General features: G+C 34.6%; 1 protein-coding gene across 5 annotated transcripts in view; it reads left to right on the top strand.

Moving 5' to 3' along the window:
• Positions 1 to 27,349, top strand: part of Axn (protein axin) — a 251,789-nt gene that overhangs the window by 203,088 nt on the left and 21,352 nt on the right. For 4 of the 5 annotated variants that reach the window (XM_089638388.1, XM_089638384.1, XM_089638385.1 and 1 more), the window contains exons 4-6: positions 21,181 to 21,262; positions 25,849 to 25,957; positions 26,648 to 26,783. In XM_089638388.1, the coding sequence (XP_089494514.1) occupies positions 21,229 to 21,262; positions 25,849 to 25,957; positions 26,648 to 26,783 (279 nt within the window). In that variant the 5' untranslated portion in view covers positions 21,181 to 21,228. Of the gene's footprint in view, positions 1 to 17,861; positions 17,982 to 21,180; positions 21,263 to 25,848; positions 25,958 to 26,647; positions 26,784 to 27,349 lie in introns of those variants that run through there. The other variant, XM_089638387.1, reaches the window with a different exon arrangement.

The following is a 27,349-nucleotide window of genomic DNA, read 5'->3' as shown; positions in this document are numbered from 1 at the left end:
CGCTTTCCTGCCACTAACCGCCGCCTTCTTCACGTAGTTGACTTTATACTACCTTTGTACATGATTCGAGCATTCGAGGTTACTCGCTACGAACGAAAAGAAAATTAAATCATTTTCACCCTTACAGAGTTGAATTAACCACGCCACGTGACGTCATCCCCAACCCCGCTTTCAGAAGGGCGGATATCACTGCATAATACCGCCCTTGCACATTGCCACCCAAAGATTTCACAGTGGTAGTGTCGGGTATTGTGAGGGTTTTGGTTTTATATTTTAGACCTGGGCGGGACTTTTTTGTATTTCTACAGTTCCACGTGTAATTACTTTGGCGATTGCACAATTTGTACACTGCATTGTACCTGTGACAGGTAATGTATACTGCTGTCTCACCATAAAATCTAAAGCTGGGCTTCTTAAACATTGTTCTACGGCGGTCAGGTTTTTAAGGGTAATTCGCAAAATATGCATGTAATGTTTTATGCATTCTGAAAAAAACGTATTATTGCTCTCGGAAATAAAGGTTTATCTGTTACATGCACCCACAATGCATTCAACCATCAATCTATGTGTTATATGAAGAATGTCTGTGGGTTTTTTTATAAAGAAAGAAGCTGAAAGAATACATTTAACAAATTAGTCGATATGTTTAATCGTGGAATCTATCTATTTCAATAATTTTTGTTGACGATGATCTTTTTGATATAAAATGTGAATATTTCAGGAATTCAGTCCTTTTACTGGCAATATTTCATACTTTCAAGTGTTCTAATGTGGGATGGCGGCGATAAAATTATCATTACTTGGATAATTTATAGAGCCATTATTGTGAAGAACTTTGCGATGTAAAAACGCTTTATCCCATATTTAAATTACCTTATAACTTCTATACGTTATTCAGACAACGACGGTTTCTATGCTGCAGTTATTAAATACTAGTTGACGTTTACCCGGCGTTCCTCGGGGACTTATACCAGGTTTTCCAATAAGAGGTGTTATTTTGATATTCAATCCGAAAAGATCAATGGTTTCGTTGCTTGTGTGGCACGTATCGCCGTCTTGTTGAAAGTAAACGTTGTCCTGAATACCCCCCAATTCCGGCCATAAAAAATCATTTATTATCTCTCGATAGCGCAATCCATTCACCGTAACTGTTGCTCCAGCCTTATTTAAAAAAAAACTAAGGTCCAATGACTCCGCCGGACCATAAACCGCCCCAAACAGTCACACGTTGAAGATAGAGAGGCTTTTCAACAATAACTCTTGGGTTTTCCGAGCCCCAGATGCGATAATTTTGCTTGTTGACGAATCACCGAGGTGGAAATGGGCCTCATCACTCAAGATGATTTGCATTTGATTCACTCAAGTGAATTTTAATAATTTCAATGCGTTGTTGAAGCGTGTATCGTTCCATTTTTATTAATGGCGTAGTTTCTACTTGTCAAATGTCAAAAAATGACAGCTTCAAAAGTAACACAATAACAATAGCGGGCTATTCAAAATAACACCTCTTATTGGAAAACCCTGTATATGGTTTACGGTTAAAGTTTCGAGTTTGCGAATTCTAAAGTACTAAGGTGGAAATAATATTATTGTATTGTGCCATGTCTTCCTCGGGCGTCCTCGACCTCTTGAACCAATCGCATTCAAGACATACATTTTCCTTACACCCTTTTCTTCGTTCATCCCTTCCGTCTCATTTTACCACAAATAATTATTTGAATCATGCCTTCTTCGGGCATCCCCGATTTTTTCTACTGTTACTGTTAACAAATTACATTATGTCGACATTTATTTGACTCCGTATCTCATTCACGTGCAGAGATGATGCGTTTAAGTATTTACCGACTTCCTCTACCGTTCAAATTACTCTCTAAACACTCCTGGCACTAATAAGAACAAACTTTGAAATTTTCATCGCAATCGGATGAATGGTACAGGAACGCATACGGGACTTACAAAGAAACATTATTTTTTTAATATTTATTGATTATTTTCGAAAAAATGAAATTATGATCGCAAATTAACTAATTTATTTGGATTGTTGTGAGTTTAATAGTTAATTTTTTTATTTAATCTAGTAAATTGAAAAAAAAAATCATCAACTACTTGGAATCATCTCGTAACATAAATCCATAAATTTGGGAACCTCTGGTGCATAGTAGAGACACATTCAGTTTATGCAGTTCTTTTATTACTCCCAACTTTTAATCCCAGCTTTTATTTATTTTTTCCCTCTGTGCACTCCTTAACAATGCTTTGTCTACAAGTATGGACTAATTTAATTTGCTCTCATTGGTAATAACTTTATTATCTGTTTTGTGACGTATTAACCACACATTTTGAATACTTTTGTCTGATTAGATTACTCGTTGAATCTGAGACATGAATCGCGTAAAATTCAAAGTGGAAAGTAAGTTAGCTTTTAACCCTCAGGGCCCTGGCATATTCTGTCAGAATGCCAGAATATTTCCATTTTGCAATAAAATCCAAATGAATGGATTATTTTTGAACGTATTCGAAAACTAAAAATTGTTTTGGAAAGGTGGTAAAATACTCTTTCTAATATTATTATGAAAAATAAACATATTTTTTTTAAATATTAAAATTTTGAACGCGAAAAAAAAATGGCTCATCTTACATTATTTTACCTTTTCTCCAATTGCGGTTGGAAACTTAGGTTTCATTGAGTTGCATTTGAATAAAAAGCGTAGTGTTTTCTCTTTCTAACACCATTTAGATCATATTTCTCACCTTGACAATAAGGGAGACAAAACGATTTTACGAGACCTACATAAAAGTTTTATTAAAAATGAACTCCATATTTCAACAGTTCTAAGCACGGAAATGGTCAACTTCGTTATAATATGTAATTAAAAAAATTTAATTAAAAAATAGATTCAATTATAAAATTATGGTTGAATACAGCTGATATAAATTTTGCTTGCAAAGAATTTCAGTTTTTGTCTCGTTTGTTAGCAGTTTTTAAAGCGTGAAACGAATCCCCTTTTGCATTTTCACTTATATTTTCATTGAGACTTAATAACATCCTATTTGTATTCATTTTCTCATTATATCTTGTCAACTTCAAAGCGAGAAGAAGTTACTTGCTTTGTTGGAAAATACACGACACGTGTAACTCAAATTAAAGTTCTAGTAGCTCCCCGCCCTCGCACACTCGTTCTTTATATTGCAATATTTTCTTACAAGTCTTTCACCAACAGATAAGCTTTTTTACTTTTGACTCTTTAATCTCTTTAGGATACCTCTCCCTGTACTCACATATGTGTTAGCTGGTTGTGTTTATACATATATCTCAGCGGCAGTGAACGAGCACCACAGTTGGGGCGCCCATTGAGGCTTTTGGCTGTTAGTTTGTATCGTAGTTGCAGGGGCGGATTGGCAATTAATGAATGCCCTTCTAAATTATGAAAATCACCGGTTTAAGTTTCACAAACTACGTACATAATTAATAAAATATAACTTGTGTAATTTTTCTACCTGGTGATAAATTTCATATTTTTTTATTCAATTTATTAGGATTAACTTATTGAAGCTTATAAACCTCTTGTATTATTTAATACTATTTAATAAAATTATATAGAAAACTCTCAGTGAAAACACAAAATAAACAAAGACGCAGAAACCAAAAGTCCAAAAAAACTCCAAACTCACATACACTACACTACCGTCTATGAGTACACAATAGATAATACGGAGGGGTAAGAACAGGTTAGTAGCAAACGTTGCTCAATCGTACTGCACATACCGGCCGTAATACCGCAGTATTAGTGGCTGACAGATTTTTAAACTGCCCGACCCCCATTAGGGACGTATTACTATGGTATTAGGACAGAGATTTCGGGCTTTGTTAAAAATTTTGTTGATTTGACAAATATCGATCGGTCGCGCAATGAAAAGTCTAAAAAGTTTTAAATCTCAATATCGATATACCAAAGCAAATACAGAACGCACAATCGACTTGGGCCAAATTTGGAAGCAATTTAAAGCAGACCGGGTAAATGACATCGCAAATGTCATCTGAAGAAACGTGAAGTTAGTAACTTAACGTAAAATGACCGTGTCTTTGAGGATTGGAACAAAGTGATGCCAGTCTAAAAAAATCTTTCATGAATAATATGAGTAAATATTTTAACCCGAGCATGCAGTATACGGCCCTTCTCGCCGTATATACCAGCGCTGTATCGGCATATTAGGGAATCTTTAAAAGTTATACTGTAAGTTTATTAAATGGAGTTCTATGAATTAAACATTACTAAAACACGGGGTGTAAATATTACGCGGCCCGTAAGTTCAGAACGGTCAAAAACTTGACTTATTACTTATGGCTTTTGTTTGGTTAAAACTGTCTTAAACCAGGCTTGAGACTGGCTTTACCACACCAACGTTGAACGGGTGCGTAAGAATCTAATTTTAGTAAGACGGAATAAAAATAAATAATCTAACCTAGTTAATTCAATCTAGTATTTTTCATCGCTTTTCATAACTTTAAAATAAATAAAAAATGAGGTGACGAACTCATTCAGATTATCCTGTGATTTCTTAAGGATCTGCGCCTAGGATTATAATAATTATGATGTACTTCTTTCAAAAGTGTTCTGTTTATCACTGTTCTGTTTGGTACGGTTACCATTCATATTATTATTAGTCCACAGCCACCAGGTCGATCCTGCTTAGCTTTGAGCGAGTAGGCAGTATTCTTAGGATGAGTATCATCCACCATGTAGCAACTAGCAGCTAATACCGGCAGCTTTGTACGCTACACTGTAAACTGTTGGGAGGCAGAGGCGCACTGAGACATTAAACAGTTAGCTACTGACTGCTACGCGGGGGAACCGGTTACTCTAATCACGGTCTCGGTCGCTTGATGTATTGCGGCGAGACGGTATCAGCTTTTCTTCGCGAGCGGCTTTATAGTTGTGAGGCGCGGGTATTATTATTTTCAAAACACTGCCTAGTGAAAACAACCCTAAAACAAAATGTTTCAAAATTTTTCCTCTCTTCGTCTTTTTCTCTCTTGTGGTGCAGCCCGTCAACAATAAAAGGAAAAAAAAAGAGAACATTTTTTACGTTATATTAATTGTTTTTGTGTTTAATTCGTAGAACTCCATTTAATTTTTAAAAATTTAATATACATCAAATATTATTATCAATTTATGCAAGTATTTTGGTTTTTATCATTGTTACAGGTGTTTCAGCTGTTACAGACAGTTTGAAAATGGTCTTAAAATACGAAACAGCTGTAACAATAATAAAACCAAAATACTTGCAGAACTAAATAAAAATATTATGTTTGAAATGTTTGGCTTTTCCGGAAACTATAGAACATATTGTATGGGGATGTTCTATATTAGCACCGCCCGAGTATACATTTAGGCGCAATAAAATTTTAAAAATAATTCATCAAAGTTTGGTAATTAAACATAACTTGATTGACTGCTGTAATATAATACCATATTATGAATACGAATCAAATTCATTTTTAGAAAACGAATTTTATAAAATTTGAGGTTTAACGCAACGCTCGTTGTATTCTACGTGTTCACAGGTGGCGTTAATTAATTAATTTTGTTTAAATACGCTTTTGCAAGGTATTGCTTTACAGTATTAAGACAAATTATTTGTTTGCGCCCTTATATACGCAATATGAATACGAATAAATAGTTGTTATCTTTGTTAGCATAGTTCTAATTAATCTTTCTAAGTTATCTAAATCTGTATTAGACCATTTAATTATGCCAAATGAGTACGTTAATAGAGGTATTGCCCAAGTATTTATTGCTTTTACTAAATTTTTAGCAGATAGATTGCATTTTAAAATTTTCCTGATCCTAGTTTGAAATTTAATCCTAATATCATTTTCAATACTACTATGGTCTAATCTATTTGATTGTGGGTATCCTAAATACTTATAAACCTCATCCCTTTTCATACTAGTAATTTGGAAATTTCTAAATATACTCTCGTCCCCTATTATTTTACGTATTTCTGCTCAAATACATGTTACCATTAATAATTGACTGAATAATTGGGATTTCTATAGTTTATAACCCCATAAGACAGACAAATGCATGGGGTCGTCGGAGGACCCACTTGGTTACAGACGTTTATTTTGGCATTTTGGCCTGTCAAGAGTTAACGGAACACAGTAGGTACTTAATCTCTTCCTGTGATAAAAATGTTCTCTTGTATAAAAAAAAAATAACGCGCTTGCTTACGTGCAATTCTCTCGATGACTATTGAAGAACCTTTCAAGAATATCTAAGGACCGGTTGTTTCACAGAATTTGAACAATTCATCAAATTTCAAAGTTAATTTTCATGTTCTGTTACTATGTTAGGTACGTGAAACGTCTGGCCAATTATGATATTATAATAACAGAACATGCAAATGAAGTACGAAATTTGATGAATTGTTAAAATTGTGTGAAACAACCAGTCCTAAATAAAGTGGCACTAAGACGGTGTAGTCATAATTAGATATAATAATAAATGGTCTCCGGCCCACCGCCTCCGCCATTTAAGGTAGGCATTTTGTCTGCTAAACAAATTATCCCGTCCTGATAATATTATTAAAACATCTCATTCAGCGGATCCATTAGATCCCCCCCCCTCCCCATCCTTCTCCTCCCGCACAGCTCCCAAAGGCTGCCGTTCTCCCCCCCCCCCTTTACGTCTTAACAAAACTCTCGCCGTAAAAACCAGTCATCGAGTATACGTCTATTGTTTTGGAAGCCTCCGAGAAAAGCGGAAATCTTGTTTGGGCTAATTTTATCGAATAATCTGAATAAATTGAGTTTTGATTACGTATATTTTTTATTCCGGAATGTTTTTCACCGTGTTTTTTATGGATGCAAGATTTAAACAATGGTCGTCTCCTGATTTTATTTTATTTTATTTTGATGGAAATTTGTTATACATAAAGAGTTTAAATAACGACAGTAAAATTAGTATTTCGATATCTCCAAAAATGACGAAGTTATGAGATTTCAAAGTAAACGTTGGTAAAACATACGTCACGCAAGATACTATTCAGTACAATACATCATTTGAATGGCAGTGTGCAGTACAGCCGCGTACGTACCGTGACGTCACAATGTTTCGGCAGGTCGCAAATATCGCAAATCTTGACGACTTATATCTTTGGTTCTATTCGGTAATTTCCGAAAATTCAAAAGTCATGTCCTCAGCATCTTCTAATCATTAATATGATACATTTGTAAAAAAACATGAAATTTCATTTTAGAAAGCGACCTCATTATCTTCATTTATGGACACAAAATCTGGTGATTCTGTAGGTCGATCTTCCTTTTTTTATGAAATTACCGCACACGAGTCCCAATTGTTGGAGTGAGTGAGTGGCATTCCCAATTTTGGTATGTTGTAAGGTTGAAGAAAGTGAGGAAGAGGGGAAGATGACGGTTTGATGATGTCTTTTGCCATGTGACAATATTATGTATATGCATTGAAGAAAAAGATAATATTAATAAATCTAGACGAAACATGAAATAGAAAATACATAGTATTTTTTAAAAAAATACACCGACAAAAAAATTACCGGTCGTGCAAGTGCACCTACTTATGCACAGTAAACTCTTTCTGTCTCAGTCTAACATTGCTCAAGTCATGTTAGCATTTTAATAATCCCACCAAGAGTATCTGTAGTGGGCGGCATCAGTTTTATTACAAGAAAGACAAGATACTTCCAAACAAGAGGAAAGTCACTGTCAACATTTCGTGCAAAGCCCGGGCAACGCCGGGGACTTCAGCTAGTAATTTTTTTTTTGAGTACATAAAACAGGCATGGTGCCCAGTATAGTAGATATTCCAATAAGGTTAGGTTATAATATTTCCTCTGGTCAGTAAAACGGTAGCAATTTATTCGGGACGTGTCCTATCTCTCCCTTAAAGCGTGCCAACTGCTGCTACCACCCCCGCTCTCTACAGCGGTACAGCCAGGGACACTTGACCCAGTCATTCATTTCGTGTCATTCAGAATGTGTCTAAAAACTCTGTGTTATTTTGCGAACTGGAAAACATCCTACATTTTTCTTGGCATTATAATTTTTTCCCCTTTCTTAAGTAGGATCGGGGTACAGAAATAATTGACTTGGTATGACCCCTCTAGACAGCCCCATTAGTTAAATGTCGTCTAGAATTTTTAAATAAAAAAATTATACCCATGGTATTTTATATATATAATGCATTCTTATATATCCATTTAAAAAACAAATCTTCTCTACAAGCGGCAAGAAAAAACAACAAGCTAGTCCTTGTTGGCATTATGTATTTTTAAAACCCTTCAATAATGACAGGATTTTTTTTTCGAAATCTCAATAAAAACAACATTATAAGCAATAATTAGTCGCCTGTAATATCATACAAATTGAAAATATCTTCCGAGTAAAATTAAATGCCGCCGACGGGAATTGTACCCGCGCCTTCTGATGTCCCGTCAGACGCTCTGAATCGCTTCGGTAACCCAAATTCGGGCAGGACTGACATTTTTTTCGCAGCTTTATTAACTGCCGCAAAGTCATCCGATTTCAGAGATATGCGTATATGTCCGCGTGTGTGTACGTGATTGCCAACAAATTAAGTTGATAGAATGCACTCTCTATCTATTTATCGATAGACAAATTAAGTTGATATATAATACAAAAAAGTAGGAATATCATTAGTTGTATATATTACATGTGTTGTCGTATATTATATACAGTGTTTTCCAATAAGAGGTGTTATTTTGATATTCAATCGTAAAAGATCAATGGTTTCGTTGCTTGTGTGGCACGTAGTGCCGTCTTGTTGAAAGTAAACGTTGTCCAGATCAATACCATCCAATTCCGGCCATAAAAATCATTAATCATCTCTCTATAGCGCAATCCACTCACCGTAACTGTTGCTCCAGCCTCATTTTCGAAAAAGTAAGGCCCAATGACTCCGCTGGACACGCACCAGTCACACGTTGAGGATAGGTGGCTTTTCAACAATAACTCTTGGGTTTTCCGAGCCCCAGATGCGACAATTTTGCTTGTTGACGAAGCCACCGAGGTGGAAATGGGCCCCATCACTCAAGATGATTTGCATTTGATTCACTCAAGTGAATTTTAATAATTTCAATGCGTTGTTGAAGCGTGTATCGTTCCATTTTTATTAATGGCGTAGTTTCTACTTGTCAAATGTCAAAAAATGACAGCTTCAAAAGTAACATCTACCGAAATAGCGGGCTATTCAAAATAACACCTCTCATTGGAAAACCCTGTAGTTCTCCGGGCAGAAAGAAAGTAGCGGTAGTTTAAGATTAGACAATAATGTTTTGTAGCAGATATTTTTAATTTCAACCTCTGCCATAGGTCACCCCAAGTGGTTCGCTATGTTTGGTGATTCAGCAGGGGTGCCCGGGTTCATCGGGTGAGGTGTGTTCAAGATGCCTCTGCCCACCAGCTGCGTGGCGTGCCAGATCCGGAGAGGCTGGTCTGAGGAGATCCTTTGACTTCTCCAACTGGTCTCTCGACCCATAGCCTGGATATCCTGGACACACTGATCCATAGTTTCCAACACAACCATCATTCCTTTTACCTTCCCAGAACTTCCTCTCCTTCTCTTCCTTAAAAAAGATCCTCCACACAGCATCCCAAAAGATGACATAGGCCCTGAGGGAAATTATTTTCCTCGGGGTATCCAGTGTGGGGTTTAATGTAAAAAAAATCTTTGTTTCAACTCAAATGAACATTATATATTGTATACTAAAATAAAATAAATATCTTAGAAACCTCATTTGCTGCGATGTTAAACTCTCTCCAAGCGGTGTAAGTTGCACTATCATCATCATCACTTTTGGCTCTACAACCCCTGGTGGGTCTTGGCCTCCTCAAGAGTCTTCCTCCACTCATCTCGGTCCCGCGCCAGCTCTCTCCAGTTTCGAAGCTCCAAGGCAGACAAATCTTTGAGGACGTTGTCGCTCCATCTTAACCTTGGCCTTCCCAGGCTCCTTCTGCCTATCGGTCTTGAGCTCAGCAGGGACTTTGGTTCTTGATGCTCGGTCATTCTCTCCACATGACCTAGCCACCGAAGTCTTCCCAGTTTTATGAACTTTGTGACGTTTAGCTCCTTAAACAGAGTATAGAGCTCATTGTTATAACGTCTGCGCCAAAATCCATTTTCTAGAACCGGTCCGAAGATGCGCCTCAAAATTTTCCTTTTAAAAACATCCAGTGCTCGCTCATTATTCTTAGTTAGAACCCACGTCTCGTAAGTTGCACTATATAGATTTAAAATAAAACTGATGTCACCAGTTTACATAAGACCTTTTTACTCCTAGAGTTTACACATAGAGTATAGTAAAATTAATTTAAAATTTTAACATTTTCGCTAAAAAGAAAGGTCAAATTTATCTTACTTCGGGGTAACGTCCTAGACAAACTTCTACCGATTGATCTCTTCAGTGGGTATATGTTTGTTAGCTGGTCGGCGCTACCTCCAGCCTAGGCGAAGCCTTCATAAGAAATCTTTTCAATTAAGCTTGATTTTAAATCTCTGTTTCAAAGGGTTGCCTTTTAGAAGCTGCTCGTCCATTCATCTCTTTCGCCATTAATACATTCGACTCTTTGAACTTTGCCATGCCGACCAACCGGACAACCAAACAACTAAACCCACCGGCCACCACCCTTAGGTGGATCCGTCCATGCACGAACATACTACCCCTAAATCTGTCAAATTGAAACCCCCTTCGTCAAATTATAAAATAGCCAATCAATAAGCCCAACATTCTATTGCAGCAATAATAATTACATTTTTATTTAACCCTTCGCTTGTCACAAAAAAAATAACAATAACAAGAAACGGGGAAACTTTAAAGGGATAATTTAACCATCAATATTCTCTGAGAATTTACTCGGAAATCAATAACGACATAGGTAATATAAATGATTAATTAATTTTATTTACATTGCAAGAACATAAGGATTTAATATAAATATGTCGTTTTATATTAATTTTTTTTATAACACAGGAAGCCCCGAGGAAAATTATTTCCCTCGTGGCCTTTGTCATCTTTGGGGATGCTGTGTGGTGGGTCTTTTCAAGGAAAGGAAGGATAGGAAGTTCTGTATAGGAAAAAAGGTATGAGGGGTGGGTAGGAATCTGGGGGTCAGTATTTCCAGAAGTAACGTATGAATCCGTCCCTTTAACTACAATGCAAGGCGTTGGTGGGCAGAAGCATTCGCCGTCAAGACCTGGACAAACATCACCTCATGAACCCGGGCACCCCTTCTAAGTCACCAAACGTAGCGAACAACTTGGGGCGACCTATGGCCGAGGTGTTGTTTATCCAATAAATTCCCCGGGCGGCGGCACCTATACCCGCTTCCCAAATAGAAAATATAAAAGATGCATAAAATCAAAATGGAATTCTACAAATTAAACTTGATAAATAAACAGTCGATACCAATAAATTGATCGGTCGGTGGCTGAGTTGACATCGTGTTTGGGTCCCACATAGGCGTAGTGTGTTCAATTCCTAGTGCGGTGGTAGTAGGAGATTTTCAAATATTGTCAGGTTATTCGTAACCCGGGAATCATTGTCTTTCTTTAAAAAGAAATAATAATTTGTATAGCGCGGTTTTTGTGATAAATCACCTCTAGGGCGCTGTACAATTATGATTTCCAAAGTTAAATTTATTGTAACAGATTTAGATAGCGTACACTTCAGATAAACACACTCTTATTATTTTATTAGTAAGTTTCAAGCCACCAAAGTTAGTGTGTTTATCAGAAACATTGCGACAAATCAATATTCTCTTTGAATTGCGACAAGCGTAGGGTTAATGAACTACTTAGTCATTACCTGTGTTTGTTTTATTTTGTTTTTATGGAATAAAAAGATATTGCACATTTCAAATGTAAAATAAAAATCATATTTTATATTCACGGCCATCTTGACACTGTATTGTGTCTTAGTAATATTTAAACCTCTTCTCCTCACTCTTGTGAGGTGTCACATAAAAAAAAATGTTCCCAATTCCCATAGTTTTTAAGACGCCATAGCATGTTTCATCTGAACACATTCATAAATAATATCGCCCATTTTAGCCCTCTGACCCAAAAGGGTCGACTATATAAGAAGATAATTTATACGGATTCCGATAAAATGTTCTGCTTTTGCTAAAAAATATGTCGCGCTGATTATATTACGCGTTATTTCTTGCGTCTCTTCACTATGTACTATTTGTCATTTGAGTGAGCTTTCATATAATTTTATAATTTTTTTTGTATTTTTATTTGTTTTATATTTAATCTTTATTTAGATGTTTGAAAATTAATGTATGCTATGTCTGAGTAGATTTTTGTAATTGTTGTACACATCTGTGTAGTTTTTATAAGTGGACTGTTCTCACGTAAGTGCAATCGTCTGTAAAAGGTATAGGCAAATCATTTTAATGTATTGGGCACACAAAGTAACAATAATATAAGGGACGTAATTGACTTACTTTCACCAGTGATTCCTGACATTATTTGGAGTAAAATATGTAAATGAAATTATGGTCTTCGGTGATATTTTTGGTGTTTTTCTTATCATAAAAAAGTCACTAAAATAAGTAAGGAATTTTTTACTCCGAATCCACGAATAACTATTAAAGTAAGCCTAGGACGTCTCTTAACACCCTGTATACTGTTTCTAAAATTATTAGCACACACGACGATGTGAGCCAACTTAAGATTAATAAATAAGTTTGAGTAATTTTCTTTACTTCGTATTTTATTTGGTAATTGCCTACACTAGTTCCATTTTGAAATGTATCACTTGTACGTACGCACAAGGAAATTAATTTATTGGTTAATTAATACTTCGACTATCAAAACGTGAAAACTCACCAAAAAAGTATCATGATTTTGTGCGTGGAATAGATCACAGCTTGTTTATGTTTTGTCCTTTTTTGCTCGATGGTCAGTGCTCGAATGGTAACTTTTTTACTGTAATGCGTGCCGCGATGATTTAAGTTGTCGTTTGAAGATTTTCCGGCCCCCGCTTTGAAGTTGGTGCGAGTCGATGGCTACAGTTTCGGCGGTTTCTTTGTCTCAAAGGGCGAAAAGTGAGAATTGCGTCACGGTAAACATGCCCCACTCCAAAGATATTAGAAGATCTTTGCCCCACTCCAAACTCAAAATGCGATTGCTATAAACATCTAGACGAGTAGCCGACCAGTGATGTGATGTCCAAACTATATTTTTGCCTTTTATGGGGTGCAATTTTTATTATATTTTCATCAGATTTTGAGTAAGTACCTAGTACCTGTCTACCACTGAAATGGAACGTTAGGTTTGGCGCGAAACGCCGCTTGCGGTTGCTTTGTTCCTTTCCCGTAATTCGTGGCTCGGTCATAGCACCGTCATGGTATGCTCCGGTTATGTGGGCAGACTCCTTAAACCATTTTAAGAAACGCGTGTTTGAATGTAGTTGTGCACATTGACAGTGGTTCAAAATGTTTAAAATAGTTTGGAACACCAGCCCTTATCCCTTCTTACCTGGCAATAGTCCTACGATACAGTACACCACTACACAAGCAAGAATCTCTTTTAAAATTATTATATTGTACCCACAAGAACTACCAGTACATCCCTGTGATTGTGACTCTTGGAAATTCCAACAATTTTACAAATATAATAAATTTAAAAATTTCGATAGGGACCGGAACGGTTAAATGGGATTTTTTTGGGATTCCTATCGTCATCATCAAATATATTAATTTCGGTTGTGGGTCTGTTCGTGAATGTAACTCTGGTTCAACGAACTCGAATTTAAGTTTCAAAATTGGAATTGATGCGCCAACAATTCGGACAAGAGATAAAGTATCTACCTATAGTACAATAAGTTTTACCTGAAAATTGTTTTAATTCTATATTTGAAACGTGTTTTCATTTCTTCGGGTGAATCTTGACAAGTAAAGTCATATTTCGTGATTTTTCAAATTGTACTTTTAGCAAATAATGATTGTCAATCATATAATTATTATAATATCCCGTGAGTTTTCACGAGTCTGCGCAAATAATAAATAAAAATGATCTAACCATTTTGGAATGAAAACAAAATTTTAATTTTAAACAATATTTCTACAATGTACTATCACATCTACTATAAAAATATATTTTTTACTAATAACTGTAGTAATTAGTAAAAGTGTGACAGTCGAATCTCCCATTATTAACTTTTATGAAGACATTTTCAGGATGGTACACAGGGAAAGGTTTTGGGTAGGTTATTAGATAACGTTCATAACCTACCCAAATAATAACATTATTATCAGTTACTAGCTGAAGTCCCCGGCGTTGCCCAGGCTTTAGGCGAAGTTTTTCGAAATCAGATATTTTTATTTATTTTATTAACAATATATTTAAAAAGCAATAATTTTTAGTAATAATTTTCTTCTTATTTTGAAAGTCAAGTTAAAGTATCAATATTCTACTTTGGGTGGAAAAAAATAAGGGTATTTTATCTAAATTTCATCACACCTCCTTCTTAGTTTGAAGGTCAGGTGTGCAAAATTTCATCAATATCGGAATAAAAATGTAGATTTCTATTAAAAAAAAACAAAACCACGCTGATTCAAAACTTATACGATAAATATATACAGGGTGTATCGGCACTAACCCGACAAACTTTAACCAGCTATTCCTTAGCACATTTGGAGTAAAAAATGTTATGGGCACTTTGCTGTCCGGTAGCATTTTTTTTTCAATTAAAAACAAAAAAATTTCCACACTACATCACTGTCATTGGCATTGCTTTTCGTGTTCAACAGCTGTTATAAGCAAGTATGTCGAAAAGCGTCTTCGCTCTTTCGCACTCACTAAATAATAATAGTTAAAAATGAGACGAATGTTGCCGTGCCATTTCGTTGTGATCGTAAAAGTGCGCCAATATAGGAACACACGTACATTATTCAACGGAATTCGAATAAAATATTGCCAGATGGGTTTTCAATCTTTGACAAAGGATAAAACAGTGGTGACATGTGGTGAAAATATGAATGATAATTTTTTTATTAAAAAAAAACATTACCCGACAGCAAAGTGTACATAAGATTTTTTACTCCAAATATGCTAAGGAATAGCTGGTTAAAGTTTGTCGGGTACGTGCCGATACACCCTGTATATGAAATTATTTTCTGATTAAAACAAGTCATTTCTCCTAAACAACATGGTTTTACTGCAGAAAAATCTACTCTTACTAACTTGTTAAATATATTAAAATTATTTATCCCTAATCAATGTCAACATCAGGTTGATTCTGTCTATACTGATTTCTAAATTTAATGCTGAATAAACTGTATAAATTCGGTATAGGTGGATCAATACATAGTGATTAAAAAGTTATTTGATCAACAGAGTTACTGGCTGTTAAAATTGTTGGCGTGTCTTCATATAAAGTGGCGTTCCGCAAGGGTCACATTTAGGACCAATCTTGTTTTCGTTGTTTGTTATTGATGTTATGTATATTTTATTTATTTATTTATTGGTAAAGGTAAGAGACAAACAGCTTATACATAAAATATAAATATATACATGTTAAATACAGTCAAGCCAAAAAGTCTCCTATATTAAAATTGATTGGAGATGGAGTTTTATTGCATAAAAAAAAATATATATATATTTTAGGTGAGGAGGGGAGGAATAGGAATTTAGGATGAGGATATGAGATGCTCTGGATACATTCCATACTATTGTATTAATTTTCGATCGTACGAGTTACTTCTAATCGATATTTGTGAAGTGTATTGTTAAAAATGTCTATGTTTTGAAATTTAGTATTATATTGGGCACATATACGTGGAATTGGTGATTTTTTTCTAAACTTAGTTCTATATGTAGGTAAATGAAACAAATGGGATTGCCGTTCAATGATGTTCAGGTTCTAATATTTGCAGATGATCTAAAATTATTCAATGCAATAAGAAATGCCAAATTATATTGCCAATTAACTTGTCCGAACTTATTATATTGTGTCAAGATAATAACTCAACATAAACAAATGTCAAATTATGTGGTTTTATCCAATATTTATACAATATTTATCCAATATTTATACAATATTTATAGAATACTTTTTTTATCTAGCAATATTTCTGTAGTTTCTGTTTCGGAAATGAGCGACTTGATGTGTATGGTTTTATAGGAAACTCATTTTCATCAAGCATGTAATGTAGTTGTAGAAATCATATCCAACAAAGTTTTACCAGTGTTGGGCTTTATTTTAAGAGTATCTAATGATTTTCATAATATCAAAATTATATATGTCACTTCTAAGGACTCATATCGAGTAAAATTCCACAGTTTGGTCTCCAAATTATGAAGTTCATATATACACCATTGCAAGAATCCAAAATAAATTCTTAAGATATGTAAATTTTAGATTAGGTATTCCTAGAGAATGCCACATAGAGATTACGGCTACCTACTTTACTCATTAAATTTATTAAAATAATCAAAATAAAGCATTATTAAAGCGGTTTAATGTGTTTGTTTAAAATTGTTAATTCGATCTTGAATAATGCCCTCAAATCAGTAGCCGCTCGTGACTTTTTGAGTTTCATAAGAGTGCCAAGTTTTGAAAATTCGTAATTATCGATGTTGATTAACTCTAAAACGATTTATTTCGACAATCAGATTTTTTGTAGCACTCTGGTACACACAAAAGTCTCGAGCCGCCACTGCCCCTGAGTTGCTGTTGCATTATAAGTTGTCTTTATTACGCTCTGTTGTCTTCAAAGTTAATAAAATTAAAAAAAAACGTTTCTTTTCTCTTAATGTTTGTGAATATATTGTATATAATATACAAATATATATGTAAAAGTCTTAAATTTAACGGGAGTAAAAAGATTTTAAAAAATTGTAAACTTGTTGTATTCCTTTATTCAAATTCTACTATAGTGTAACTACAAAGTAACATGATAAGTATTTATTGTAGAGTAGTAGTTGTATTTATTGTAAAAGTAGATTATTAATTACCCTGATGACAACTTATTATTATTCCTAATTCAAGTTAGCAAAATGTGTCGCTACCTTTATAAATAAGTTAGCCAATAATACGCTGGTTAAAGTTAAAATAACATAAATCGGAAGATCCTCCTTCGTGAAAAAATCTTTATTGAAATTGCACGTTTCAGAGCAATAGGTTGTTAGTTCTGAATCAGATTTATGAAAAGACATTATATTTGTTTTTTTGTTCGTTAAAAGTCTAAGCTCCTATTTTCGTTGGTTGATATAATCCGAGGTTCGTTGTTGATATCGTCTTGCCGTGATTATTTCAACAAAAGCCGCATTCAACGGATAAAAAGCGGCGATGTCGAGAGCTAGACAAATAGCGTGCTACCGGGAACAGGGAAAAGCACTCTGACGGATTCATCAAATATTTAGTTCGTCTCGTATCTTACTGTATCCACTATGCACTTATCCCGGGCTAGACAATGCGCGTATTTATTTACCCAGCACTCGAACCATCCAACCTTGCCTTCAATTTTATCTACGTTCGGGGATTACTTTATAAAAATTATCTATTCTAAAGAAAATTGTTAGCGCGAGGAATATAACTTGAAATTGTACTTTCCAACGTATCAATTGTTCTAAAGAAAATAGTGAGCGCGAAGAATACAAAATATAGAATGCAGATTTGATTTTGAGTTTGCCTTGATTTGAATTTTTGACAAGCTGTTGTTCCAAAACTCAGAAACGGTATTGAATATTCCCGCGCTCGGACGCCGCCAGAGCCCTCTTTTGCATACGCGGCTCATCGTCGAGCTTTGGAACCGTCCTCCCGCTCGACTGCTTTACCCTCCGAGCGGAGCAGTTCGCGCACCTTGTGACAGATGGCGGCGGCGAGCTGTCAAAAAGCATCTTCTCTTGTGTACCTGAAGGATGCGCGTCCGAACGTGAAAATATCATATTTCTATTTTCAGATGGAATTCATTTGTATGCTTGGTATTATATCCTTTATTTTTACTTGTTTTTAAGTTTTACCTTTTGAATTCCACCAATTTTATACACCTAACACCTCCATTCCCGATAACACAAACTTTTAACAACCACCTTTTCAAATTCCGCCTCCTACCTTATTCACTGTTCTGTCATTTTTATGTTTAGATTTATCATTTTTAACAACGACGATCTTTATTTGACTCCAGTTTGAAAGAATAAACAGGCATCGTGTTTTTTCATCTTCCTGGTTTTAACTAAAGTAACTCACGAAATAATGGCCATTGGGAAATTAACTACCTTGCAAAAAACAAAACATGTGGACATGTTCGTAATTTCGACTGGAAGTTTCTTCTGGTTGTAAGCATGACTTAACAGTATGCATTTAACTGTTTAAATGCTGATAAATTGTATAAAATATTATTGTAAGCATAACAAATACTCCCAAACCAGAAGATAACATGTGTTTATCACCATAGTTTCTTATTGCAAGCATGACTCCATGTACAAGAAATCAGTTGAAACGAAGCATTAAAAAATAAATTACTTGCACACCTCATTATTGAATTTATGCCTTAGTGAGGTATTCTGGTTTATAATACATTGCATGTTGTTTTTAACAAATAATAAGATGAATGAACAACCATTGAACCCTTCAAAATTATGGTCTATTACAAGAAGAAAAAAACCCTAGCATTCTTCTTTTTTTGGCTGATATTAATAATGGATTATATTTCATGGTGTGTATAGTTATTGCGTATCCCAAATCAAAGTATTGCATTCACAGAATATGACAAGAGTCAGTGGGCTAGTTGAGTTGATACGGCACTCGGGGGACATTGATTAGTTCTGCCACGCGCAATCTCTCTTCTCCCCACTCCCCTGCGTTAGACAACCAACCATTCAGCCGCCAGCCGACGGGTGTAGCTACCCAAACAACCCACCCTTAAAATTATTCAGATTATTGTCCCTAATATGATATTACATTCACAGATAGTTTTTTGGTGGAGATATATTTTTTATTGTTAACACAAACAAACCCAATATCATATTGTATTATTTCATGTTTTTGATGTTCATTTTTGCATACGTAATAACTAATACATTTTCGCATACTTAATAACTAATACAATATTTTATTCTCGGATAATATCAGCTTAAATTATGATTTTTTTCATTGACACTAACAAATCTAATATCTTGTCATGTTTTTATATAATTTAAACTTATTTGGTGATGCAAATTATTTTGCTGACAATAATTTGATATTATTTTCAGTGCTAACATGATTATATTAAATTCTTAAATACTTGTCCTTTGAATTGCTGATGTTTGCTTTTGTATTTTTATGGCTGTATGTATTATCAAATATGATTCTACATATTTTTGGATAGAAAAAACAGAAACTTCCGCACATACTTTCAATTACTTGTGCATCTTGAATGTTAAAAAAAATACTTTTCTTTTATTTTTAACATTTCATAATATGAAAAATTCAACTCATCCAATGGCCTAACTACACCCCTTAATTAGGCACTTAAATTTCCCCTCCCTCAAATAAATGTGTAGATTTCTGCAACGTCCATCTTCAGTATTGAAAAAAAAAACTAAAAAGAATGCAATTTTACATCCCAATTTACTACCAAAAAACCACTTACTCAAAGTATACAAATCATTTCAATAGACGTCTATCGGAAGTTATTAAATTTATAAAAAAATATTTATTAACCTGAATTTAAAAGGACGATACCTCATAATTGTATTTGTATATCCTTTGACTATGACTCATTTCATAAAAAAAAAATAATTTGTATGACGATCAATAATGAATATTTTTGTTGTGAGTTTTGGGTTGCGTTGCACAGTCCCGTGCTCCGTGATGCCATTGTGTTCCTCCCAGTCAATATTTGGAGGGGTGAAGTGATACGTCCCCTCTCTTCTCCTGAACTTCCAACGCTGCTTCCACTTGCCATTCTGACATTGATCTTGACAGTCATAATATTTTTCTCCGCCTTAAAAAAACTACATTCAAATATCTTTGGCAGCGTACTTTATTGTTCACTATTTATCTGCTCAACAAAACGACACGACAAATGATGGTACGTAAAAAACTATAATGATGGTACGCTAGTTTAGTCTCTTATAATGTTTTTATGATGGCTGTGTTCAATCATCTGTGAAAATATGATTTAATTTGTTGTGGCAGTATTGTATGTTTATGCTCCATTGATTCTGGCTACCTGGCTTTTTCTATCCATTGTATTCTGTTCTTCAATGTTATGAATGCAATTCCCTAAACCCAAATTCTTTTATTAATATTTCATCATAACTATGCACTTCTTTATTCCTGTGATTATCAAACCTATTTATTAATATCATTATTTGTAATATGAAACGGTATTATAAAAATCCTATTTTTTTCTCCGTAATGTGATTAGACCTTTTTAAACGGGAACTGTATTGATTTTTCCGTCGCCATGGATTTCATAAGATTCAAGCGTTCCAGCGGGAAGTGGGGGATGATGGATGTTTTATCTGAATATTACTAAAAATGGGGGACGGATAAATAAGATCGATCGGCGTCCGTTGTTGACTTGCATTCTTTTATGGTTACGAAAAAAAAATGGCCTACTGTGAATTGCCGTTCTGATTTAAATGTGTGTTTTTAATAAACCTATAATTTTGGGTTTTGTTGGTGGAATTTATGATATTTAGGGGAATAAACAATAACAAAAAAGGTGAATAACTTGTGTAGCGCTGTTTTTTTGTAGAATTATTACATAATGGTTTGTACGCCGAAGTTATTAAACATGCAGAATAATATTTTTTATGCAAAAGGCATTTATTATAATATAGGTTAAACTTTGTATTGAACACCTATATTTTATGCCGGCTGAAATCCCCGGCATTGCCCGGGCTTTACGCATTTTTTCGAAATCAGATGTAGACAGTAATTTTCCTCTTATTTTGAATGTCAAGTGTACAAAATGTCATCAATCTCTCAATAAAACTGTAGATTTTGTATAAATAATAAATCCACACCGGGACACTCTTCTTTATATTATAAAGGTATATATAAAATGGATTTGACCGCTCTAGTTTTGTGTGTACAGTATCACTAGAAGTAGGGTACAAACTAATGTATGACTTTGTTTAGTTGTCTGGACGAGTGTGTAATGGTGTGTAATTGTTTCAGTGTCTGTCTCGCCATGCTGTCCGCGGGTGGGAGGAGGGCCCTTGCGCCATGAGCCACACTCCTGTCGGAGGTCACCCGCAAGGTAACTATTCAGCTGACTTCCCCTATTATTGCATTATACGGTCTGGATGTTTACATAGATCATTTCAACCAATCTTTGCCATACAAACATGCCATACCTTCCAAATAGTGGCAAAACTGAAAAACCTACAATGACAATTTTGATATTTCATTTATTTGTTTATTAAAAATTTGGGTGACATAAATACAATTTTATTGAATTTTTATAATTATTTGACAAGTAATTGATTTTTATATATAACTTTGTTGGAGGTGTGGTCAACTTATATTATTTGACATCATTATGTTACATTTGCCTTCAATATTGTTGTGCTAAATATATTATTGTGTAAATAATAAATTTTTATTAAACGAATTATTTCCCCTCCTAAAAGTAAAAGTATATTCATTTATTGCATCTCACTATACTTAAATCACGTTTTTCTAATAAAAATCAACCTCACTAGGACTGAGCCTGTATCGAGGTTAACAATTTACATTTGAGTGAAGCAAACATAGAGTTATCACAAACGTAAAGTATTACAACATACAAACACAAAATATTGAAAAAAAAAGTATTTGATGAGTTACCAGATGGGTAATTTGACAGTATATTGTAACAGTATTTGAACCATAACTACTTAATAATCATTATTCCCAAGAAGAAACAAGTAGATAATAAAGACAGCTAGGGTGACATTCAGTGTGTAGCAAATGGGACTTATATAAAATCTTATTATTTAAGAAAGGACAAGGATGAAAAAATATTAAGACAATCGTCTGTCAATAAAAACATCTTAATTAACTTTTTAAATTTAACTAAGGAATTGGTAGACTTAATATGATTTCGAAGAATATTAAACATAAGTGGTGCCAGATATAAATAGTTTCTTTAAGCAAAAGAAGTTTTAGTATGTACCGCCAAAAAGTTCAATGTAGAGCCAATTCTAGTTGCATGCAGGGATGTGCTTTATTTCAAATAAATCCATTTCAAATGGAAATGCAAAATGGGTATTTTCCATTTTGCATTTTAAATGCTTTTCTCAATGCATTTTCCATTTTAAATGCTTTTTTGCAACATTCTTCCTACTATCTCCACTCATCTTTTTTTCATAAGCCCAAAATATCAGTCGATCCTCAACCTCGCTATGAGAGATAATTTACATTTGTCAAGTTGCTCCCTGGTAGGAGCCCTGGCAATTGAGTGATACCATTACAAAAAATACTGATTCAAATAGGTACTGAACATGGGGCGATGACGCTGTAATATTAAATGTTAGATAGCAGTTTCTATGTTTTTACGTTGGCAAAATTAGTCCCGCGCAAATTTTTTGTTGTTTCATAATCTGTAGTCGTGGTGTTTTTGGATTTACCATCATGTTATATGTTTGTTCTACATTGATATCCATTATTAAATGACGAAATTGTTTAAAAATTCTATAATTATTTTAATTGTTTGACCTGAGAAACCATTTTGCATTTTCAATGCATTTTGAAAATAGGTATTTTGCATTTTGCATTTGAAATGCTTTTCTAAAACCCATTTTGCATTTTCAAATGGAAAAGTTTTGACCCATTTCCATTTTGCATTTCAAATGGTTTTGGGTACCCATTTTGCACATCTCTGGTTGCATGCTTTTTTTTGTCTTCTTTCAGCAAATTTAATATTGATAAAAAATTGACAAAGTATTTGAGTGATATAAAGCTGTTTTATACACATAACATTACATTCCTTATAAAGTATGTTGGATGGAAAACAGATATTTTTTTGTACATAAATTTAAGCATCAATTTTTGAGTAATTTTGTGTTAATATTTAATCTTTCTAAAATGAATTATTTCCTCTCCTAAAATAAGTTTTTGTATTCTGGAATATCTTGTCTACATAGCCCGGACGACATGTCAAAAGTCAACTTTGTACATTATCAATAAGCAGACAGCTAACATGGTTATTATCTTTAACTAAAATAAACCTATCCTAACCTAACCTAGTTTATAGTGATGACAATCTGTTGTACCCTGCTACGGTCAGCACCCAAAAATACACACTGTAGTCTGCAAAGCAACAAATACTATAACTTATTAAATTTATCTGTAAATTATGTACAGGTACTTAACACACTCCGTGCTGGAGAAACCAAGGGTTCCATTTGAGAAAATGGTTTTTGTTTTAAACAGCTATTATCTTTGAAAATAATGGTTAGTACACACGCAAAGCTCACATCAAAAGTTAATGTACAGCGCATCATCTTTTCTACCGACACACGACGCTATCAAATATTTGTACCTATGGTAGGAGAGGGGGTCAGTTGAATTCGAGAGCGGCCGAGGAACATAATTTCATCTGTCAAAGTGACAACTTTACTAAGGGAACACGGAACTTAGTTGGTAGCTCCGTAATTAAAATGACCCCCTCTCCTTTTTGCGGCGGAGAGGGGGACGCATAACTTTTCAAATATCGCGTCGGGAGCGGTTACGTAAAATAAATTCGGTTAGCGAAGTTCAGAACCACACTTATAGCGCGTTATCTTTTTACGTGTGTCGGGTCTGTATGGGATTGTATGGCGAGCGCTATTGTGCTTTATATTATCTGTTGATGTGAGCTTTGCGTGTGTACTAACCATAATACATATATTTTAATGAAATTTTTACATAGTTTGCACCACACCTCAATTTTAAAATTATTGTCTGAAATTAAAGTCTACTTTTGTAATAAAACTCCATAAATTGAAGTTAAAATCAGTGTTTGGCCATTTAGTGATGTTTTAATGTAATAAAATACATTAAAAATATACATATTTTATTACATTAAAAAAAAAAATGTTTTCATTTTCACACAAATCATTACAAAAAAACCAAAACTTCCACATCTCCAGTTCTATAAGTGTAAGGATGTATTTATTATCCATTATAAGGGTTTAATATAGTTTCCTTTTGAAAAATATTCTTCCACACAAAAGAAGAGAAGTTGAAGATCTTGAAGACTTTGTTCACATTTAGTTGGAACCATTCCAAAGAGAATAATATAAAATTATCAGACAGCAATGCCTTCCCGCCATTTAAGTAGAAGTGGTGCAAAAGGTAGATCTACCCTTCCCGCCAGAAGTTTGTATAAGGTGTATAAGAATGTTAATTATAATTTGTTATTACTATAATTTTTGTTACTATTTTTGTTATTACTAGACATCGGATTATATGCATTTGCATATTTGCATATGCAAATGCATATAACTCTCTAATTACGACGTTAATGCATATTTCAGCCTTTTTTCCCAAATCGTGCATATTTCGTTTAATAGCGGGAGGTATCATCTACGTATAGGGTACTTGGCTAAAGGCAGTATTATTCTATGCTGAAAATTTTGAGGCCGTAAAACAAGTAGTTGGGCAATTTGACAGTTCTGAGGCCATTGCAATTCATTCAAGCAAGCTAGCATTTGAAGACGCATCCATTAAACAGAATATCGCCCTCATCTCAACACATTTCCACAAGTTACCAGATACCATAAAAAAAATTGGAAACAAAAAACCTTCCTCTAATTAAAGCAATAGAAATACTGGAAACAATGATCGAACTCGCCAACGCCCTTCCTAATTCAATATCAGAAAAGATTCGTAAAAAGTTAGACTCTATTTTGCTTAAAAAGCCGAGTCTTGAAGATATGAAGAACATTAATGCCTACATCAACGGCACAGGTCATACCCTGCCTAAACAGATATCTCCAGAAATGGCGCCAAATTTTAAATTTTGTCCAATAACGTCAGTTGACGTGGAGAGATCGTTTTCGGCGTACAAATTAATACTGGGTGACAAACGTCACAAATTTGAGCTCGAAATTTTGGAAAAATACTTAGTTGTATATTGTCACAAAAACTATGCATAATTTTAAGAATATTTCACTGTTTTTGTACGGTCTTTAGTTAAAATATATAAAAATATAAATGGTTTTTTGATTTTGCATTGTGCATATTTTGGGCAAATCAAGAGTTTTTAGTGCATATTTCGGCCTTTTTTAGTGCATGTTTGCATGCATATTTTGGCACTTTGGTAGTGCATATAATCCGATGTCTAGTTATTACTATGTATTTAAACATCCTGTATATTAATTTTTGGGCACCATGCCTGTTTTATATACTCAAATAAAAATAAAATAAGAAAATGTATAAGGTTTCAAGAAAGTTTTAAAGTTCTGTGTGAAATATGTAGATACTGGAATTTTAGGTGAAATTTTCGAAATTGCCTTCACTGGTTTTCAAACTTCACCTAATTAGAGACATTTTGGTATGGTGACCGGATAACTCATCAAAATGACAATTCAACACACCTATAAAAAGTATTATAAAGTTATGAAAAGTGATGAAACAAAAACTAGTTTAAGTAGGTTACATAAGTAACTATTTAACCTAGTTTTATTATTGCAAGTTAAAGTTAAAATATTGCAGTTTGAGGATTTTTGGTAATTTTGTCACCTTGTACATTTTCCGAACTATCCATATAGAATTTACAGATAAATCATTTGTAGCATTGCTTGAGTTAGCAGACTGTTAAACAAAATGTTCCGAATTGAATACAAGCAAAAAAGTAGTATTTGTGTGTGTTGTTGTCAGGTTGGGAAGGCAAGCTTGCTGACAGGTCGTCTCTGCCACCGGTGCCCGGGGAGGAGAGGGGGCGACCCCCCGCACTCTACAGCGAGCACATCTCTCACCACCATAACAGGTCAGTTCACTCACTCACACTCACCACAAACCATACAAGGTAATCTCTAACTAACTAATCTGACAACCGGGCAAGTTTCTGTATGTATGAATGTGAATGAGGCAAGGAGTATGTGCCAAGACCGAGTTTTTTGGCGGTCCATCCTCTTTGCCTACCCCTGCGGGGAAACGGCTAGTTAGTTAGTTAAACGAACTAAAGGACATGCCTACAAATATGCTAAAAATTAAAATAGGTTCGTAAAAACAAAGAAACACGACTATCGAAAATGTGACAGTTTCTAGAATATACAGAGGACTAACTGAAAACCGGAATGTTCTAAAACAACAATAATTAACCCCTGTGACTGGTAAATCGGTCAGCGAGAGCGAGCTAGATGGCTTTACAGTTACTGTGTGTGTATAATCCAACCCGCCGGTGTACAAAGCTTGAGTATAGGAACACAGCGGACTACTCAATTAGTCACAAGAATACCAGTGAATTATAGAGATTGATTTGGTGCTTTTAACTTGTAAAAGAAAAACAGATTATAGTAGTTGTCGGATTACTGATAGAGGTACTGTACTTGCATTGCAGGAGATCAGTTTAGGCCCTAATGCTTGGAATAAACTCCCTCTTGTTGTGTTATTGGTTTATATTGTGTTTTACTAAGGCAGGCCCTTTATTCAAAAGTAACCTGTTGTTGTGTTGCAGGTACCATGGAAGCAAGGCGCCGGCCGTGCCCCGCCGCGTGTCAGCCCCGGGCTACTCGGGCGGCTCGGGGGCCAAGACGCCCTCCACCCCCCCCGCCTACCTGCGCTGGGCCCGCAGCCTGCGAGACCTGCTGCAGGTAATACCGCTAACCTCTTACAATAGCACACTTCACATCACACCTCCCTTTACATAGATCACATTTCACTTCACATCTCACATTACATATCCACTCGAGCGATGGAGTATTTATGAAAAAAATGACTTGAGTGAAGGAGATTTGCGGGAATTCAGTTTTGGATTCATCCGCCCTCCGAATATTAATACATATAAAAACTGCTTTCTGTGGTCAGTAGCCAATGAACCCACCAATATTTCACCGTTTATCCCATATTTGTAGGTTTTATAATTGAGTTATTTGCGAGAATTTAGAATTAAATTAGTAAAAATAATTACTTAAATTTAGGCAGCCATCGCTCAAGACCTAGAGTGTTTAGAAGGTCTCAAAATAGATATGGGTATCCATAGTTCGTCTGACTATAGTACCCTTCTTTGATTCAATCATTTTATTTATTTTAAAAACATTTTAAATAGAATTTTAATTAGTTTTAGGGAAGGAAAACAAATAAACATATATTAGCAGGTTTTCTATGAGCAGCAATAAAGCTTGCCATTTAAACTCTGCTTCATTGATGTTATATTCAT

This window comes from Hesperophylax consimilis, chromosome 12 (assembly GCF_061612785.1).
Source record: "Hesperophylax consimilis isolate HC1 chromosome 12, BYU_Hcon_1.0, whole genome shotgun sequence".
Lineage (NCBI taxonomy): Eukaryota > Metazoa > Arthropoda > Insecta > Trichoptera > Limnephilidae > Hesperophylax > Hesperophylax consimilis.
Note: the sequence above shows the minus strand (reverse complement) of the source record. Positions and strands in the feature narration are given on the sequence as shown.